At 48.9% G+C, this 19386-nt stretch overlaps 1 protein-coding gene across 3 annotated transcripts in view; it reads right to left on the bottom strand.

The window, feature by feature from the left end:
• LOC120048247 (transcription factor HIVEP3-like) overlaps positions 1-19386 on the bottom strand; it is an 88471-nt gene that overhangs the window by 18220 nt on the left and 50865 nt on the right. For all 3 annotated transcript variants that reach the window (XM_038994063.1, XM_038994062.1, XM_038994061.1), the window contains exons 2-3: positions 894-5596; positions 473-609 (exon numbers count right to left, since the gene is read on the bottom strand). In XM_038994063.1, the coding sequence (XP_038849991.1) occupies positions 473-609; positions 894-5189 (4433 nt within the window). In that variant the 5' untranslated portion in view covers positions 5190-5596. The remainder of the gene's footprint in view (positions 1-472; positions 610-893; positions 5597-19386) is intronic.

Raw genomic sequence — 19386 nt, forward strand, 5'->3', positions numbered from 1 at the left:
CAAAACAAATCTGGAGGGATGCCTTCTGCTTGTCTGCTGCACCGCACAAATAACAACCCCATTCAACACATTCAGATCTACCTTTTCTACCAGCTGTGAATGGGAAAGGCTCTGCTGTCGGTATAAATGGAGTCCCAGGTGGCTAGCTCACCTGTTTCTCTGTTATTCTGGGAGACTGAAGTGTAAAACATTCTCTACTGTTACTGCCTTTTTCCCTTCATAATGTGGCATTTATATTTTGAGACTGCATTTGGTGGCAGCTCTGTGTTGCCTGGTACGGCTACCGTATCTGAATACAATGACTCACATCTACTGTATTGTTACATCTCTACTGCCTTTGCCTTTATCTGTCAGTAACGTTGAATATCTGCATGATGAATCTTGCAGAAAAATCTATCTGCTCATAGAACAAATCCACTAGTGTTAGCTGATCACAGAGGTATGCAGTACTCCTGTGTCCTCTTTCTCTTACCCGCCCTCTAAGATTTTGACGCGGAGAGGTTCGCTCTGTTTGGAGGTGGAGGGCCCTTGCTCTTCTCTCTTCCCCTTCTCAGGCTGCTGTGGTGGCTCCTTCACTTCGACAGGGGTGCTGGGTGGGATAGCATGTACCTACACTCAAAGACAGACACAGGCAAATTCACCAACACACCCTGACATCTTGGTTAGCAATGATGATATACAGTACATTGGAACAACAATTAATGCCAAACATTTAATGTATTGGTTGTAGTATATAATCTAACAGCATAGTGTCTGGTAATTTCCAGCTGTGGAATTGTGGGGTATGCATTATACGATATAATTCATAACTAAAACTAAGTGGTTTTGGTAGTTATGGTCTAATTGGCCCATGCTGTGTTTTCCTAGATATTGAATATTGCTGTTATATTTACCTCTGAAATGTAGGTCTTTCTGCTGCTGGCAGAGACCACCTTGCCTGTTGCAGGGGTTAGAGCTGTGGCCATGGTGTAGGTCTCCGAGCTGTGCTTCTGCTTAGAGCTCAGCAGAGACAGGGCCAGCTTGGTGGACAGGCCTGGCAGGTTGGGGTTGTGCATGCTGACGCTCCAGGAGGTGTAAACGGAGGTTTGTGACTCCCTCTGGGCAGACGGGTTGGGCTTCGCGTAGTTCAAGTAACACCAGCTGACTGAGGTGGTTGTGTGGAGGCTGGTATACGAGGGGGCTTTGGCTCGCTCTGGACTCTGGGTTACAAAGGAAGCACTCACTCCCCGGCTCTCATTCTTCTCCCTCCCCTTTTCTTTCTTAGGTTCAGCCTTCCCTTGCATCTCCCTCTCTTCCATGTGCCCCTCTGGGTCCCGTACCTTCTCTTCCTCCTCGGCTTTCACAGTAACTACTCCTATCTGTGCCCTTTCCGGCTGCTTCTCTTCATCCTCCCCTGCTTCAGGTTCTCCCCCAGTACCCCTATTTTCCTCTTCCTCTCCCACCTTCTCTTCCTCCTCCTCTTCCTCCTTCACTCGTTTCTGCTGGCGCTGGGCCTCTGTGCTAAGCTCCAGACTGGCTGCAGGGGAGAGCATGCGTTTGCTCCCTCCAGCCCCCAGTGGCCCGTAGCCCTCCCTGGACACAGAGCCCAGCTCCAGGGGCAGAGACAGAGGCAGGTAGCTCTTGAAGTCCGGGGTGGGGATCTTCAGATAGGACCTCTGCAGCTTGTCCTGCTCCAGCTGGCCCATGATAACCATGGCCATGCAGCAGATGGGCTCCTGGGAGCAGGCTGACGCCAAGATCTGGGATAGGGTGGTGTACAGGGCACTGGCATAGGTGGTCATGTGGGTCTGGAGGCGCACTGGCACCACCAGTGACACGACTGGCATCAGCTGCGCCAGGCACGTTGCGATGACAGGCGGGGGATGGAGGCAGGGTAGGGGGATTAAGGACTGAGGAGATGGGGAAGGGAGAACCACAGTGGAGGGTATGGGGGGCTGTGTGGGGACTTGGATGGTGAGCCCAGGGGAAATGGGGAGGTACACAGTCTCGCCAGCCCCGGTGGGGTACTGCAGGGAGAGCAGAGCTGAGAAAGGATCGAGGGGCAGGCCTAAGCATTCTGCCATGTGAAGCTGCCCTGGGTGGACTTGTATGGTTGGAGGAGAAGGGTGTGTGTGTAAGAAGGCTCTGTGGATGATGTGGGTGGAGAGGACATCTGAGATGGCAGTGGTGACCGGGTGGAGCTGGGCTATCTGGCCAAGAGGGAACCGATCATGCCCAGTTGGTTGCATGGGGAATGGGGGTATCCGGGGTTGGTGGAACAGCTGTACGGTCTTCCCTATGGCCTCTGGGCTGAGCCTCGAGGTGCTGGCTTCAGCTGGGTGGAGGGCAGGGTGGCTGGTGTAGGACGGGCCCGGCTTGGGGCTCCCTGGTCGGCCCGAGTGGCTGGCCACGGCCCCCTCCTCGTGGTCTGGCTCGCCCAGGGTGGCGTGCTTCACCAGCAGGCACTTCCTCCTCTCCCTCCAGGCTGATGCAGACCGCTGCGGCGATAGGGACCCGTAGTCAAAGGATTTGCTCCTCGTCTCCACAACCTCGTCCGTGTGCTGTGGGCTGGCAGGGGCCTGCTCCGAGGCTGAGCGCCGCATGTCTCTTTGGGGTTGGTATTGTTGGTGGGGGCCCGAGGGCACGGTTAGCATGTGGGAGCCCTGGGTGCTGCTGGAGCCCCAGGAGGAAGGCTCAGCAGGTTTTCCCCCCATGTCTTCAAAGGAGGCAGATCGGCTGGGTGAGTGGGAAATGTTGCTCTCCTGGCTGGGGCTCCGGGGCCCCAGCAATACCGACTCAAAGCTGGACTCCCCAGAAGACTGGGCAGCAGCCTCGGCTAGACGGAGACGCTTCTTCTTTGGTGGCAGCTTCTCGGCGGGGAGCTGAGCCATACTCTGGCTGCGCTGAGGCCACTGGAACTCCTCTACCACTCTCTCTGGCTCCTTGGACGAGGATGCCGTCGCCGTGGGCGACACTGACACCATATCAGCGTCAGGCTCCACCGTCACTAGGATCTCTGGCACTTGGATGTTGTGCTGGCGGACCAGGCGGGACATGGAGCGAGATGATTTTGGCTGCGGCTGTTTTTGCAGTGTTGACTGGCTCTCACTGAGCTCTATAGACTCCTGGCTCTCCATGGATATACTTTCCTGCTTCTCGAAGGAGCTGGTGTGCTGGATGACAGAGATGCCCTTCCTGTCTTGCTGCTGTTGCTCAGCCTGTGAGAGAGCACCTGAGAAATCCTCACTCTGCTCCACCAGGCTTGGCACTGCAGTGGTGGTTGCGGGGCTGCAGGTCACAACAGCTGTAGGCCCGGGGCTGGGAGGATCCTCCTCCAGACTCTCCTCTTTCCTCCTCTTCCTCACTGCCATGGCCAGTGCCCGGAATTTATAGTGCATCATCTGGGGACGGTCATCCCGGCACGCCCCATCCACCTCTCCTCTCTCCAGCTCCTTTATTGGCTGGCCTGTGCAAAGACCCCTGTGGGCCTCGTAACTCTCCCTTTGTTTACAGCGGGCCTTGCACTCATAGAGCCTTGGACCTTTGTGTTGCTGCTGTTGCTGCTTCCTGGTTAGGCCACTTTCTGTTGCTGCGTAGGAGGGGCCAGCCTCCTCCAGGCTGAGTTCAGCCCCGAGGGGCACCTCGATGGCGGGCTGGCGCCTCAGCAAACGGTGCTGCCCGCCCACCCTCATCTCGGCCACCACAGCCTGCTGCTCATCAAAGGAGTGGCTCAGACGACAGAAGCCCCAGGGAGAGGTGGTGGAGTGGTTTCCCTGGCTTGCTGAGGTGGGCATGGAGTGGCTTCTCAGCAGAGGCACTGAGGAGGAAGACTCCTGGACCCCAGATGGGTCCACGTCTTGGACATGGGGAAAGAATGATTGGCCTGCCATACTGGAGCTTGGACTTTCTCCCTTAGGCTCAAACATATAGGGGTCTTTGGGGCAGGAGAACTTGGGTAACTCCAGACTACTCTTCCTGGAGAGCGAGGAGCGCCTGGGCTTGACGCTGTCGATCTCGCTGGTGTCCACCACCGCCTCGTTGACGGTGATGAGTTTGGTGATGTGCTCGATGACCTGCGTCTTGGGCACGCTGAAGGGCATGCTGCTCTTCTCCTCCATCCCTGGTGAAGAGTGGGCGTGCTGATGATGGGGACCGCGCTGCTGCCCTCCAAGCCGTCCATACTTGCCCAGGATGATCTCGGCGTAAGTTTTGGCGGTGGGAGGGCTCACCTGGGAGTCAGCTCGGCTCATCTCAGTGCTCCTCGAAAGGGAGAAGTAGCCTGACTCTTGGCTGCCTTTACTGCTGGGGCCTAGTGAGGAGGAGGTGGAGGAGGAGGGAGGGTCTTCTGGGGAGGCCATGGGGCCTCGCTTCCTCTCACTCAGCCTCATGGCCAGTCTCTGCTTCACGGCCTGGGAGTTGTCAGACCTCTGGCCCTCCTCTTGCCCTAACAGCGCCAAACTGCTGCTACTCTTCTGCTTGCCCAACCTCTCCTTCCTGTACTGACCTGACGACGACTCAGAGTCTGTGCTCTCCCCCTCTGTAGGCTCCTCGGGATCCTCTCCCGGGGCGCTCATTGCAGGTCCGCTCAGGCTCAGCTCGTCCCGGCTGGACGCCAGGCCTGCCTTGATTCGGTGGGTGTGGGACTTGCGGTGCTTGTACAGGTTACTCTTGGTCTTGAAGGAGAAGCCACAGGGGACACAGGGGTAAGGCCTCTCCCCTGTGTGAGAGCGGATGTGTTTCTGGAGAACGCTGGGTTTGGCACATGGACGGCCGCAGTAAGTGCACACATACTTCCCCGGTTTCTGGGGCTTCCTCTCACTTCTTTTAGACGGGCTGCCCTCTGGGGCTTCCTGATTGGGCTGGGACTGGACCCCCTGAGTGTTGTGGCCTTGGGTAGAGGAGGATTGTAGGGATGAGGTGGAGGGGGAGGAGATGCTGCCTCCTGAAGGACCTGGGGTGTCTGTTGAGAGCTGCCATGCTGCTGCTTGGGTCTTGTGCTGATGCTGAAGCCTGAGGAGCAGGTCGCTACGCTTGGGCTTGCGGTGGTGGAGGCGTCCCAGGCCACCGTGGACGGGGCGGGGGATGGATGGCGGCTGCTGTGGCTGAGGTGGACAGGACCCTGTGGGGGACTCAGCGGCCCCAGCAGACAGAGGCTGCTGTTGCCTTCCGGATCGCTCACCATCAGCAGGATGGCTGGGCTCCGCCTCCATAGAGTGGGGAGGAGGCCTTACAGACACACAGGGAATGCCTCTGGGAGCAGTGTGCCACACAGCCTCATGAGGCTAGCCACAGTGCCGCAGAGATGCCTGGGACGAGGGAACATCTAATGGAGTACCTTTTTTATGAGCAGGCCAAAAGTCATTCAAGAGGATCAAATAAGACATAATTAAAAAGTGCCCCAGAGCAGCATAGAGGATTTAGGTAAACATAGATCCTCTCTCATCACGGAGTAAGCCTGTTCCCATCCGGCCTGAGCCATTGTGACAGAGCTAGATGAGGGTTTGGCGTTGCATACTGCTGGACCGTTCTGACACTGTGGCTCTGCTGAGTAGAAACCTCTGGGTCTTCTCTTGTTCCTCTTAGGCCGTCACTGGTCAATCCTAGCACCTCACTGGATCTGCAAGAAACACAGAAATAAGCAGAAGTGAGTCACAGAGCTTAGGCAGACCTAACAAAATACACCTAGGCATTTGTTTCATCATTGACTCGTGACACTATCAATGGCTAGATGGCCAGTCCCTACAGACACCAAAAACAGACTGTTTGTCATGGGGTTAAGGCCTAGTCAAAGCCCTGTGAAACACTGACTCTCACGTTGATATTGCTGCCACATATTATACCCTGACAAATAAGGCCACATTTCCTTGGCCTGATGAGTGGGGGAAGCGTTCTAATGATCACATTAGCGAGGTAATTGCGGTAATACTGTTATTGCTCTGATCTGTTCTTGCCCTACCTGTATGCTGAAGGGTCTCTGCCACGTACAGAAAATGTCTATTTCAGTGTACTTCCACCCTGTAATGTTGGTTCTGTATGCGGAAATGTGCTCGAATGGTCTCAATGCACTAATGTGCAATATCCAACATAAAACCTCCTAGTTCCAAAAAGAGATCAGACACAGTGAGAGAGAAAAGTCTACCACACCACTGTGTATCTATCTCTGACTCCAAGCCATCTGGCTAGAGCACAGTCTGCACGAAACACCACTGCTCTGAGAAGGCCAAGCGAGGTCAACATCCAGGGCAGCAGCGTCAACAGAGAGGATAAAAGTGTGACACAATGTCATGGCACCAAGTCTAAACAAACGTTTGAAATTCAGCCTGAGCTTATTTGATCTTGTTCTAAAGCTAGGGAAAGGGGGGCCATCTTCTTGTAATGAGTAAAGATGAGTTGACAGCAATGGGTGAAGTAGTTGAAGATAGAAAAAAGACTGCAGGAAGATGAGGAAGTGCTCCCCTCTTTTATCAAGACATATCTGCTGTTATATTTCCCACATTAGGAGAAACCCAGGTCTCAACTCCACATACATAAATCTTGTACCGCAGCCAATCAAAACAAATGTCACTGAGCTGCCATAGCCAACTGCCAACAGTCCAAGTTGAGGCCCTTCCACTGACATCCATCATCATCATCAGAGCAGAGCCATCAACACACACTTCTCAGGATAGCTTACTCTCTCTGCTCATGTGCAGTGATCTTTGGCATTTTAAACTGTGTTCTCCTCCCTGCTGCAACAGCTCTGTATAAAGATATCCCTCCATATCTCTGGTGTTCATAATAGGCCACACTATTAGGTAATCAGGTGCATAAGTATAACCATCAATAATAGCCTGATAAAATCAAAATATATAATACTTCAACTTTTCAATAAGTTTTATTTGAAATCAAATCGGGAGTAAATCATAATTTAGTCTGAATAATGAATCATATTTCAGAAGACCACTTTTCAGGGAGGGAATAGACGTAGGTGTTATAAGCTAGTGCATTTAACACAGTGTGTAAGACAGTGTCTCCCTCCCACCTTCCCTGGGTAAGGCAAAAGCAGTGACAGAGGCTGACAAGTTGACAGAGTGAGTGAGTGTGCGAGAGAGAGAGATAACTCTGAGAGGCTCTGTGGAGTCATTCAGTGTTCCAGCGGCTGGCTAAACAGGCCTAGCAGAAGACTAGTCTGACAGACTCCAGCTGGGGCAGCGGTGACAGGTTTTTTTAATGAGCCCGGGTTTCTCTCTTTCTCCATATGTTCCTGAAAAACACAGCACAGTCTGTGTTCATTACAGTGGAAAATAAATTAGAAACACTCTTCCTTTTTGGAATTGACAGATTATCAGCTCCATTTCCACGTTCCCCCACATATGATGATCATCCATTTAGTCTGTTTCGCCAAACAGAAGTTTACTTTGTTTACTGCAGAGTACCATCAACAGTAGCAATTATTAATAATAACAGACGGAAGTGGCGGCATTAAAATGAACTCAAACGCCTCACAGTAAGAGAGGTAGACAAGAAAATGTTCTGAGCTGTCCAGCTACATTGTGGTGTTAGCCTTGGGAATTAGCTAGAATAATTAGAAAAGGGATCGTTTTATACTGTAGCTAGGTCATGAACCAATGTGGTCTCTTCACACACAATTCCCAAGAAAGAAAAGTGAGTGTGAGAATACTACAGTGTGAGACTGAGAAATAAAAAAGGCATGAGTGGGAGAGACAGGAAAAGACAGGTAAAGAGTGGGAAGATGAATGGGGAGAAAAAAGACACCACTATGAAGCAAGAGTGCGTAGGAGGGCGATACATATTGTATATAGAAATATCGAGAGAGAGAAAGAAAAAAGAAGGAAAGTGTCTTCTCCCTTCCTACTTGTGTTGTTTGAACTGAGCACACGTTGGCCATCACAGTGTAAGGCTTAATAATCTCTGGCATAGTATTGATGCAACCTTTAAACAGAATGATTAGGCGGTTTTAGGGTGGGGGAGAGCACCGTCTGAATTATGCATGGCAGTGTAGTCTAGACTCCAGCTCAGAGCATGGAAACACACATTAGGGCTTTGCCAGGACGACAGGGGGAAAGCCTGCCAGAGTGAGCAAGCACACACATTTAAACAAGCATGAATACAGTACATACGTGCACACACATAGACATATGCACACTCAAGCATGTGTACGTACACACACACACACACTATAGCATGTGTACACACACACACACACTATAGCATGTGTACACACACACACACAGTAACGAATAGTGGTGGAGAGTCGACTCCATAGAGTCGATTCCTCGACTCCTTGACCACAAGAGTCGGAGTTGACTCCAAAAATCCTGGAGTTATACAACAACAAAAAATTGCCTAGGCAGCTAGCTGACGTAGGCTACCGATTAGCTTTGAAAATTTTGGTCATTAGATTGTCAGCTCCATATGCATTGCTAATCAAATCACCCAGTTCATTAGTGTGCGAGCACACACACACAGACAAGTTTTGCTAATTTTGGTCAGTTTGGTCAAATTGGAGTCGGCGTCGGACGATAGCAGGAGACGGAGTCGACTCCAAAAAACCTGGACAAATTTGGAAAGTGAAAGAAAGAGCATTGGTCCTTTCCCACTAGCAGGAGGGGCCCAAGGGAGGCCAAGGGATACTAGGCAGCTCAGGTAGAGTGCTCTGACAGGAAAAGAGAGCCAAGGCAGATAGGGGCACTAACAGGTTAACCTCTCTGGCGCAGGCGTTCCGCTAGCACCCACCTCGACAACATCCGGTGAAATTGCAGAGCACCAAATTGAAAATACAGAAATAGTCATAATAAACATTCATAAAAAATACAAGTGTTATACATCGGCTTAAAAATGTACTTCTTTTTAATCCAGCCGCTTTGTCAGATTTCAAGAAGGCTTTACGGCGAAAGCATACCATGCGATTATCTGAGGACAGCGCCCCGCTTACAAAAGCATACAAACATTTTACAACCAAGTAAGGGAAATCGGCAAGTCAGATCTCGAGCCGCGGCTGGGGGAGCAGTAGCTCCCGCCAACGTTGGAAGTCTGACCCATCTCGGGGTTCATCGGGGTGGTGTCTGCCAGTGGGCCAAAGGTGGACCGGTGAAGGATTGGGTCCGGCGGTTGGCGGCAGCGACTCTGGATGCGCACCAGGCCCTTCTCGCGGATCTCCCCAGCTACGACGCTCGCCGGCCCCATTTGCGCGGGGTCTCTGGCGGGTCGCCTCGGCCGGCACCTAGCAGCTGACTTAGAACTGGTTCGGGTCAGGGGAAATTGACTGTGTAATTAAAACAAAGCATTGCAAATGCCCGAGGTGGGTTTTGACACGATATGATTTCTGCCCAGTGCTCTGAATGTCAAAGTGAAGAAATTCAATGAAGCCCGGGTAAAGGGCGGGAGTGATTGTGACTCTGTTAAGGTAGCCAAATGCCTCATCATCTAATTAGTGACGAGCATGAATGAGATTCCCACTGTCCCTACCTACTATCCAGCGAAACCACAGCCAAGGGAACGGGCTTGGCGGAATCAGCGGGGAAAGAAGACCCTGTTGAGTTTGACTCTAGTCTGGCACTGTGAAGAGACATGAGAGGTGTAGAATAAGTGGGAGGCCTCGGCAGCCGGTGAAATAACACTACTCTTATCATTTTTTCACTTACCCAGTGTAGCGGGGAGGTGAGCCCCGCTCCGGGGACAGTGACAGGTGGGGAGTTTGACTGCGGCGGTATACCTGTCAAACGGTAACGCAGGTGTCCTAAGGCGAGCTCAGGGAGGACAGAAACCTCCCATGGAGCAGAAGAGCAAAAGCTCGCTTGATCTTGATTTTCAGTATGAATACAGACCATGAAAGCGGGGCCTGACGATCCTTCTGATTTTAGGGGGTTTAAGCAGGAGGTGTCAGTAAAGTTAGCACAGGGATAACTGGCTTGTGGCGGCCAAGCGTTCATAGCGATGTCACTATTTGATCCTTCGATGTCGGCTCTTCCTATCATTGTGAAGCAGAATTCGCTATGCCTTGGATTGTTCACCCACTAATAGGGAACGTGAGCTGGGTTTAGACAGTCGTGAGACAAGTTAGTTTTACCCTACTGATGATGTGTTGTTGCAATAGTAATCCTGCTCAGTACAAGAGGAACCTCAGGTTCAGACATTTGGTGTATGTGCTTGGCTGAGGAGCCAATGGTGTGAAGCTACCATCTGTGGGATTATGACTGAACGCCTCTAAGTCAGAATCCCCCCTAAACGTAATGATACCGTAGCGCTGCGGATCTTCACTTGTCCCGGGATAGCCTGCCTCTTTTGGCAGGTGAGTAGAGCCGTTCGTGACGGGGTTGGGGTGCAGCCGGATGAGTTGCCGCTCCTCTCCTGATGCGTACCACATGTTTGCGGGGAACATGGTGCTAAATCACTCGTAAATGACCCGATTCTGGGTCAGGGTTTCGTACGTAACAGAGCAGCTCACTCGCTGTGATCTATTGAAAGTCAGCCCTCGATCCAAGCTTTTGTCGGGGACGGAAGGCGTCTTCCTCCACCTTCCTCCTTTACTAACGGGTTACCAGGTGCACAGACAAGGGCCAGGAGCCAGAGTACAAGAGACCAGAGGCCCAGAGAGAGAGAGAGAGAGAGAGAGGGCAAGCAGGCGAGTGAAGGTGCAGACCCATGCTGAAAGTTCCACCAGCACCTGGTAACCCATATGTGTGGACTTAGTGCCTGAGCGGAAAGTGGGTGGGTCACCAGGTGCACAGATGTTGTTTCAGGTTACCAGGTGCACGTGGTTCGTGACAGTGGGGCTATATACTTTAGTGTCCGAAAAGAGATCCGGGGTCGGTGGCAAACTTCAAGACCCGTGCGGTTATGTAGAAATGGGCTGTTTTAAGGGTTCTGGGTCCTTCAGGACCACGGTTTTAACGCTCCGAATGTGATCATCCCTTCGGCGACCGATTGGTGGTTGTTAAGCCTCAGAGAGGGCCTGGCTCTCGAGCCCAGTTCCCAGCTTGGTTGCGGGCGGATATTGAGCGCTGTCCTTGGCAGGTGCTCTATCCCAGCGTTCACCTCACATGCATGGTTCATGCATGGTTCCTCTCTGTTGTCCAGCCAGTTTCATTCCTTCTGACCGATTGGCATCCGTTATCCACCTGGGAGGGCCCCCGTCGGCCGGATGGTTCCTCACGCCCCACGTGGATTTGCCTCTATCGGTGGAGCCCCTTTCGGAGATGCTTTACCCCTTTTCTCCGATACGCTCCAGCCGAGCCCCGTCCGAGCGAGACCCAGCCGACCTGTCTGACCCAGTGGCCCTACATTGGTGTTCCAATGCGGGCAGTGGCACGCCCAGGAAGCGATGCCTGTGGTAGGGGGCCACCTCGCTACGCACCCGGCGCCAGAGACACGTGTGTTTCTCAAACTGTGTTGTTGGCTCGGTTGTGCGGTTTCTACTAAAACCTCCAGCTTGACAAAGACCTCTCGAGTGGCGCCCTGGCTTCTGTGGAGTTGGCCATGGGCAGTGCAGGGCCTCTTTCTGGGCACGCGGTGGATTGCACCAGGGCCTCCTCACCTCACGGGGTAGAACCGTGCCCCGGCCGTTCTCCAGGGAAGGCAGCAGGCGCGCAAATTACCCACTCCCGACTAGGGGGGGTAGTGACGAAAAACAACAATACAGGACTCTTTCGAGGCCCTGTAATTGGAATGAGTACACTAAATCCTTTCACAAGGATCCATTGAAGGGCAAGTCTGGTGCCAGCAGCCATGGTAATTCCAGCACCAATAGTGCATCTTAAAGTTGCTACAGGTAAAAAGCTCGTAGTTGGATTTGGGATCGAGCTGGCGGTCCGCCGCGAGGCGAGCTACCGCCTGTTACAGCCCCTGCCTCTCGGCACCCCCTCGATGCTCTTAACTTAGTGTCCCGCGGGGTCCGAAGCGTTTACTGTGAGTGTTCAAAGCAGGCCCGGTCGCCTAAATACCACAGCTAGGAATAATATAATAGGACTCTGGTTCTATTTTGTGGGTTTTTCTTCTGAACTGGGGCCATGATAAAGAGGGACCGCCGGGGGCATTCGTATGGTGCCGCAAGAGGTGAAATTCTTGGACCGGCGCAAGACGGACGAAAGCATTCGCCAAGAATATTTTCATTAATCAAGAACGAAAGTCTGAGGTTTTTTGTCCAGGTGAGAAAGGGCAGTTTGGAGTTCAATTGAGATTGCGTCTTCTGTGGATCTGCTGGGGAGGTCAAAGCACTTCATGGCTACCAATGTGAGTGCCACGGGGCAGTAATCATTTATGCAGTTTACCTGCTAGAAACATGTTTCTGCTAGAAACATGTAGGTATTACAGACTCGGTCAGGGAGAGGTTGAAAATGTCAGTGAAGACACTTGACAGTTGGTCCGCGCATGCTTTGAGTACACATCCTGGTAATCCGTCTGGCCCAGCGACTTTGTGAATGTTGACCTGTTTAAAGCTTTTGTTCACATCGGCTACCGAGAGCGTTATCACACAGTCATCCAGAACAGCTGGTGCTCTCGTGCATGCTTCAGTGTTGCTTGCCTCGAAGCTAGCATAAAAGGCATTTAGCTCATCTGATAGGCTCTTGTCACTGGGCAGCTCGCGTCTGGGTTTCCCTTTGTAGTCCGTAATAGCTTTCATGCCCTGCCACATCCGACAAGCATCAGTCTTATTCCTGTATTGATGCTTTGCTTGTTTGATGGTTCATCTGAGGGTATAGCGGGATTGCTTATAAGCAACCGGATTAGTCTCCCGCTCCTTGAAAGCGGCAGCTCTAGCCTTTAGCTCAATGCAGATGTTGCCTGTAACCCATGGCTTCTGGTTAGGATATGTACGTACAGTCACTGTTGGACAAAGTCATCGATGCACTTATTGTTGAAGCCGATGACTGAGGTGGTGTACTCCTCAATGCCATTGGATGAATCCTGGAACATATTCCAGTCTGTACTAGCAAAACAGTCCTGTAGTGTAGCATCTGCATCATCTGACCACTTCTGTATTGAGCGAGTCACTGGTACTTCCGGCTTTAGTTTTTGCTTGTATGCAGGAAATCAGTAAGATATAATTATGGTCAGATTTGCCAAATGGAGAGCGGGTGAGAGCTTTGTATGCATCTCTGTGTGTGGAGTAAAGGTGGTCTAGGATTTTTTCCCCGTGTTTGCATATGTGACATGCTGGTAAAAATTTGGTCAAACTGATTTAAGTTTCCCTGTATTAAAGTCCCGTGCCACTAGGAGCGCCGCTTCAGGATGAGCATTTTCTTCTTTGCTTATGGCCTTATAGAGTTGGTTGAGAGCAGTCTTAGTGCCAGCTTCGTTTTGTGGTGGTAAATAGACGACTACGAATAATACAGATGAGAATTCTTGGTAGATAGGGTGGTCTACAGCTTATCATAAGGTACTCTACCTCAGGCGAGCAATACCTTGAGAATTCTTTAATATTAGACATTGCGCACCAGCTGTTATTGACAAAGAGACACACCCTCATCCCTCGTCTTACCAGAGGTAGCATCTCTGTTCTGCCGGTGCATGGAAAATTCCGCAAGCTCTATATTGTCTGTATCTTTATTCTGCCACATCTCGGTGAAACATAAGATGTTACAGTTTAATGTCCTGTTGGTAGGATCATCTTAATCATAGGTCATCAATTTTATTTTCCAACGATTGCATGTTAGCCAAAAGAATGGAAGGCAGTGGGAGTTCACTCGCTCGCCTCCGGATTCTCATAAGGATGCCCGATCTGCGGCTCCTTTTCCGGCGTCTTTTCTTCACACAAAAGCGTGGATCTGGGCCTGTTCCAGTGAAAGCAGGATATCCTTCTCGTTGGATTCGTTAAAGGAAAGAGTTTCACCCAGTCCACGGTGAGTAATCGCTTTTCTGATGTCCAGAAGTTATTTTCGGTCATAAGAGACGGTAGCAGCAACATTATGTACACAATTTAAAAAAGAAGTCACACAAAACGCAAGAAAATATATTACAAAATAGCACAATTGGTTGGGAGAATGTAAAACGTCAGCCATGTTCTTCGGCGCCATCAGTCCGACTGGTAACTTTTACTTTGACTCAAAAGATGAGTCCGGTGATGAGGCATTCTGATGGTGCATAAGCTCAACAACCATACTACCAATGGCTACCAGTCAGAAGGGAGGCACACCCTTGGAGAGACAATGGATCACCTGGAAACTAATCTGAACTGGCTCAAATATGTGGTTGGTTAGAGCTTGGAACTCCAGAGTTGGTTCTTGCTGCTACACGAGACATGAATCAAACACCTAATCCTATACAGACTGTCATCATATTAATTAAATGTATTAATAACGATTATTTCATTTGGCTAAATTGTCATTATTGTATTCCTTTCACAATTATTTGAGATTGGATAAGGAACTACACTGTTTAGAAATAATAGGCTAATTCATAATCGTTGTATTACACAGGGAACAATCACCTTGGGTAGGGGAAATATGGCAGAGACTGTCATGTTATTTTCTTGAAAACGCACGCACCAACTCTCTCACACGTTACACTGCCCAGAACACCCTCCTCTGTAGCCTGTCGGTCTCAAATCCATTCTGACAGTCAGATCAGGTAAGCAAACCAGACCCTAAAGAGATCCTGCCATTCCCCAGTGGCTCTGGTTCCTCTCAACATTTCCTCCTGTTGTTTCACAAAGGCTTTTCCTTCCCACTGACCCCCTTACCTTAATGCTTTACAATAACCAGGTAGAAGGAACCATATGAAGGAAGTGAGACCGAAAATGGACTGTCAGCCTTCAACTGCTGTGCAAACACTTCAATGCTGGAATCTCAGGATGGTAATTAGAATTCTACTGTGGATGAATGCAGACGGGGAAAAGTTGCTGATTCACTCATTCACAAAGATCTATTTATAGTCTATAGGGTGTGAATGTACTGTTAGTGAAGCCGACGATGCAGCAGTGTTCCATTTTCTTACAGTGACACATTCCTTTGAGGAGTTGTCACAAGCAAAATGCCAGAGCTAATATTAGTATCAGGAAACTAAACAGCGAATCCTTTACTCTGCGGAATCAGGTCCTTCAGTATGGGAACCTGTAATGGGACACACCTCTCTGCTGTCTATCTTTAACCTTTGCCTGTACAGTACATTCCTTTGCTGTCATCAGTTGGAAACAGTACCAAGTAGACTTGGGGTGTTGTCGGAGTGTATTTCTTTATGTCTGTGTGTGCATGCGTGTGAGGCGTGCATATCATGGTGTGAAATGGATTGCTTAGCTCCTGCCTAGCTCAGACCAGTAAGTGGGGGGGGGGGGGGGGGGGTGAGTGCGGTGCATTGCCAGCAGACACACAAACAGTGATGGCGGTACCCAGGGGAAAGGAGACCCAGGAAGAAGCAGTCTTTCTCTCCTTCATGTCTTTCTGAGGCTCCCTCTCTTCTTGTCCCATGGAACACTTGTAGTGAGTCTGCAGAGACATATTTAAAAATGCAGGACAAGTTAAATATCCCTTCACTCTGGATATGTGTCATGCATTCAAATGTCCTCACAAATACTTGAGGGGTTACCCCTGAATTTCATCAACACAAAAGATAAGCTTTGTAGGGCATCAGCCTTATCAATATGGCACCTTGAAGCACCTTGCGTCATGTCTTGAGGGGAGATTAAAACAGATAAAATAGACTGACACCTGACTAGATTTATTTTCCTAGACATTTCCAAGTGAAAAAACTATGCATTTCCAACTAAAGGCTAAACTCTTCTCTCGAGGTCTGTTGATAAAACTGTTGGAAATGTTGTTAAAATGGTATTAACACGTTGATTGAAAGTGGTTGTAATGTGTGGACGACATGAGGAACAGCACTGAGTAGTTAAGCAAAATGTTCACCCAGGCTCCAACCTAATGTTCTAACCCTTCATTAGGGAGCAAGATTATTCTGACATTGGTGGGATGTTTGTAAAAGACAGAGGAAACCTGACCATGCCAATAACAGCTAGCAACATTGCGATAACGTTGTTAAAGAGTTCTTTGAGCAACCAGGTCTGCTGGAAGTCCTGCTATGTTAACCTTAACATCTGAAGATTGAGACACACAGCAACAAATCGTGATCTACTGTAACTTTGATAAATTGAGGTCACATAACATGAGGCATCATTACAAGCACCATTCAGTCACTCAATACGTAAAAAGCTGTACTAGTACAATATCAGAACTGTCTCCATATTAATATGCACAGACACCAAGAACAAAGAGCAGTCCGGGTTATGAGTTTGTGCTCATTTTGGCAGGTCTTTCCACGGCTGGTAATGATGGATAAAAATATGGGCTAAACATTAAATGAGCTTGTACCTGGAGAACCGATAAACCCTCTTTCCCGCCTCTCCTTTCCTCACTGTAGCCTGGTGCTGCTGGTTCACTGGTTCCCATGGAAACGGGTCTACTCGGAGCTATGGCAGATGGAGAGAGAGCTGGAGGGCTACATTTATCACCCAGCATCCTCTCTGGGTACGGATGCAAGCTGGCAGGAGGAAGTGGTGGAACAGCCTGACCTCTGCACTCATGCCGAACAGCCCCTAACCCCTGACCTCTGGGCTTGAGGGTCGCTGAAGGTAGAAAGCAGCCTACAGATCTAGGCCCAGCTCACCTTCACCAAATTGTGACCATAACCACCTGGCTGTGACAATGCTACATTGCTGTAAGATCAGTGTCTCAGGGGCAACTTGTTTACATTCATTACTTAGGTCTGTGGTAGTGACATTAGCTCAAACCATAGTCATACATATGTCCTGTGGAGGGATTCACCCAGTTCTTGGTATTCTTTCTCAGAGAGAGTTTAAGCACTTTTACCAGATCAAACTAACACCCAAACCTGAACCTGAGGGTGTTATTGTAACCAAGTGGCAAAATCACAATAAAGCTCTTTTTACTAGAACTTACAATTAAAGAAACCCAGAAGACAGAAGCTCTCAAAACCAGATGGCATGTTAGACCAATGTTCCCCAGACCCACCTAGGGTTACTCCCACTGTGTCTAGTAGGAGATGTACACACTCAGAGGGAATTCTCTTAAACTGCATACAAGCAGGATTTCAGACAGCTTTGAAAAGACAGGCGGTTCACAGCGATCACCATGCTCACTTTGATTAAACACTAGCCGATGGACTGAAGGTCAATTCCCTCCAAATCAAACACAAGCAGCACAAAGGCATAGCGAAATGTACATCTGAACTAGGGATGTGACAAATGGGGAAAAAAATAGTAATGTTTAAACTATAATAACCACGTGAATTCACAATGCAGCTGCGCTGCTGCCAGCAACAGTTTGTCTCTCAGATGGTTATGCATTGCACCTGTACTACCATTACTGTACCTCAATTCCACCTCGTAAAGTTTGCATTTCGTTCTCATTTAACTTCAAAGTATTGCCATACAGGACTTTGCTGCTGATGACGTAGTGGTGGAGAGCAGACTCCAAAATGGTTTATTCCTCGACTCCTTGCATGTCGACCCATTTCTGAGGATCAAGATTAGATTCCGCTAGGAAGACTGATTAATTGCCATACTTTGAAGAACACAAACACTCGCATCTTTAATAGCGGGAAGGGCATAGTATAGGCAGGTCGGCCACCAGGCAGACAGAACTGTGCACTAGGCCTGACTCTAAATCGGCAATCAAAAGCTGTATATCACAATGGAATGCTGTACCTTGCAATTTCGTGGCTTGCAATGTCTTGCAACTCCAGTAAAGCAGGCCTATCATCAATGAATAGGCTAGGATATTCAACACGCAACAAACCGAAGACTGGACACACACACTCATCATAAGCGAAGAGCAGGCGAGCCAGCGCGAGGGAGAGAGAGGAGTTGTGATAATTTCTCTTAACTTCTTCGGGGTAGGGGGCAGCATTTTCACTTTTGGATAAATAGCATGCCAAAATTCAACTGCCTGCTACTCACCCCCAGAATATAAGATATGCATATTATTAGATTTGGATAGAAAACACTCTGAAGTTTCTAAAACTGTTTGAATCATGTCTGTGAGAATAACAGAACTTATGTAGCAGGCAAAACCCAGAGGACAAATCATTCAGAATTTAAATTTTTTTGGGGTCACTGCCTTTTCAATTAATTTTCATTGGGACACCAGATTTCTAAGGGACTTGTTTGCAGTTCCTACCACTTCCACTGGATGTCACCAGTCTTTGGAAATTGGTTGAGGTTATTCCTTTGTGTAATGAAGAAGTACGGCAATCGTAAATGAGGGTCACGTGAAGTAAATTGTTTGAGAGAGGCACATTACCAAAAAAGTTGCGTCAGTTTGTTTTCTTTTTGTATTAAACACAGATCATCCCGTCTTCAAATTGATCAATTATTAACGTTTAAAAATACCTAACGTTGTATTACAAAAGTAGTTTGAAATGTTTTGGTAAAGTTTACATGTAACTTTTGATATATTTTGTAGTGACGTTTGCGCAAGTTGGAAGCTGTGTTTTTCTGGATGAAACGCGCCAAATAAATTGACATTTTGGATATATATCGACGGAATTAATCGAACAAAAAGGACCATTTGTGATGTTTATGGGACATATTGGAGTGCCAACAAAAGAATTTTGTCAAAGGCATGATTTATATTTTTATTTCTGCGTTTTGTGTCGTGCCTGCAGTGTTGAAATATGCTGCTCTCTTTGTTTACTGTTGTGCTATCATCAGATAATAGCATCTTATGCTTTCGCCGAAAAGCCTTTTTGAAATCTGACATGTTGGCTGGATTCACAGCGAGTGTAGCTTTAATTTGGTATCTTAGATGTGTGATTTAATGAAAGTTTGATTTTTATATCATTTTATTTGAATATGGCGCTCTGTATTTTCCCTGGCTATTGGCCAGGTGGGACGATTGCGTCCCACCTACCCCAGAGAGGTTAATGTTAAAAATCCCAACTTCGTTTAAATGTTTAAACGTTCACAACAGTAATCTGAACCACAAGAAGAACCCAGATGGATTTTACAGAAATGAACAATGGGCTAGGATGAAGGTCATTGATCATGTATTCAGGTAACATTATAAACTATAAGAAGAGGAGCTCTAACCGAAGTGCTGTTCTCATATTTTCACAAAGTCTAGGGATTCAACCCAATCCAGTGAGACCAGGCTAATAGGCCCGTAGAAGCTGTCAATATTTATTTTACTGCCTTTTCGACGTATCAAGAAAGGCAAAGAGCACACCCACACCAGGAAGTGGAGGGAATATGCCTGTATAACTGAATCATGCATATGTAGACCACACACTCACATACACTGATTAGTCATCCTCTCTCTAGCCACCATTAACCCTCCAAAAACAATGGAGTATTGAGGACTTTGCTTTTCGGCGATGCTCTTTAAACACTCCCATTTAGCTGCACTCAACCATGAAAGAACTAGAACTCCTAGAATCCAGGTAGCTGCTACACTC

This window comes from Salvelinus namaycush, chromosome 5 (assembly GCF_016432855.1).
Source record: "Salvelinus namaycush isolate Seneca chromosome 5, SaNama_1.0, whole genome shotgun sequence".
Classification (NCBI taxonomy): domain Eukaryota; kingdom Metazoa; phylum Chordata; class Actinopteri; order Salmoniformes; family Salmonidae; genus Salvelinus; species Salvelinus namaycush.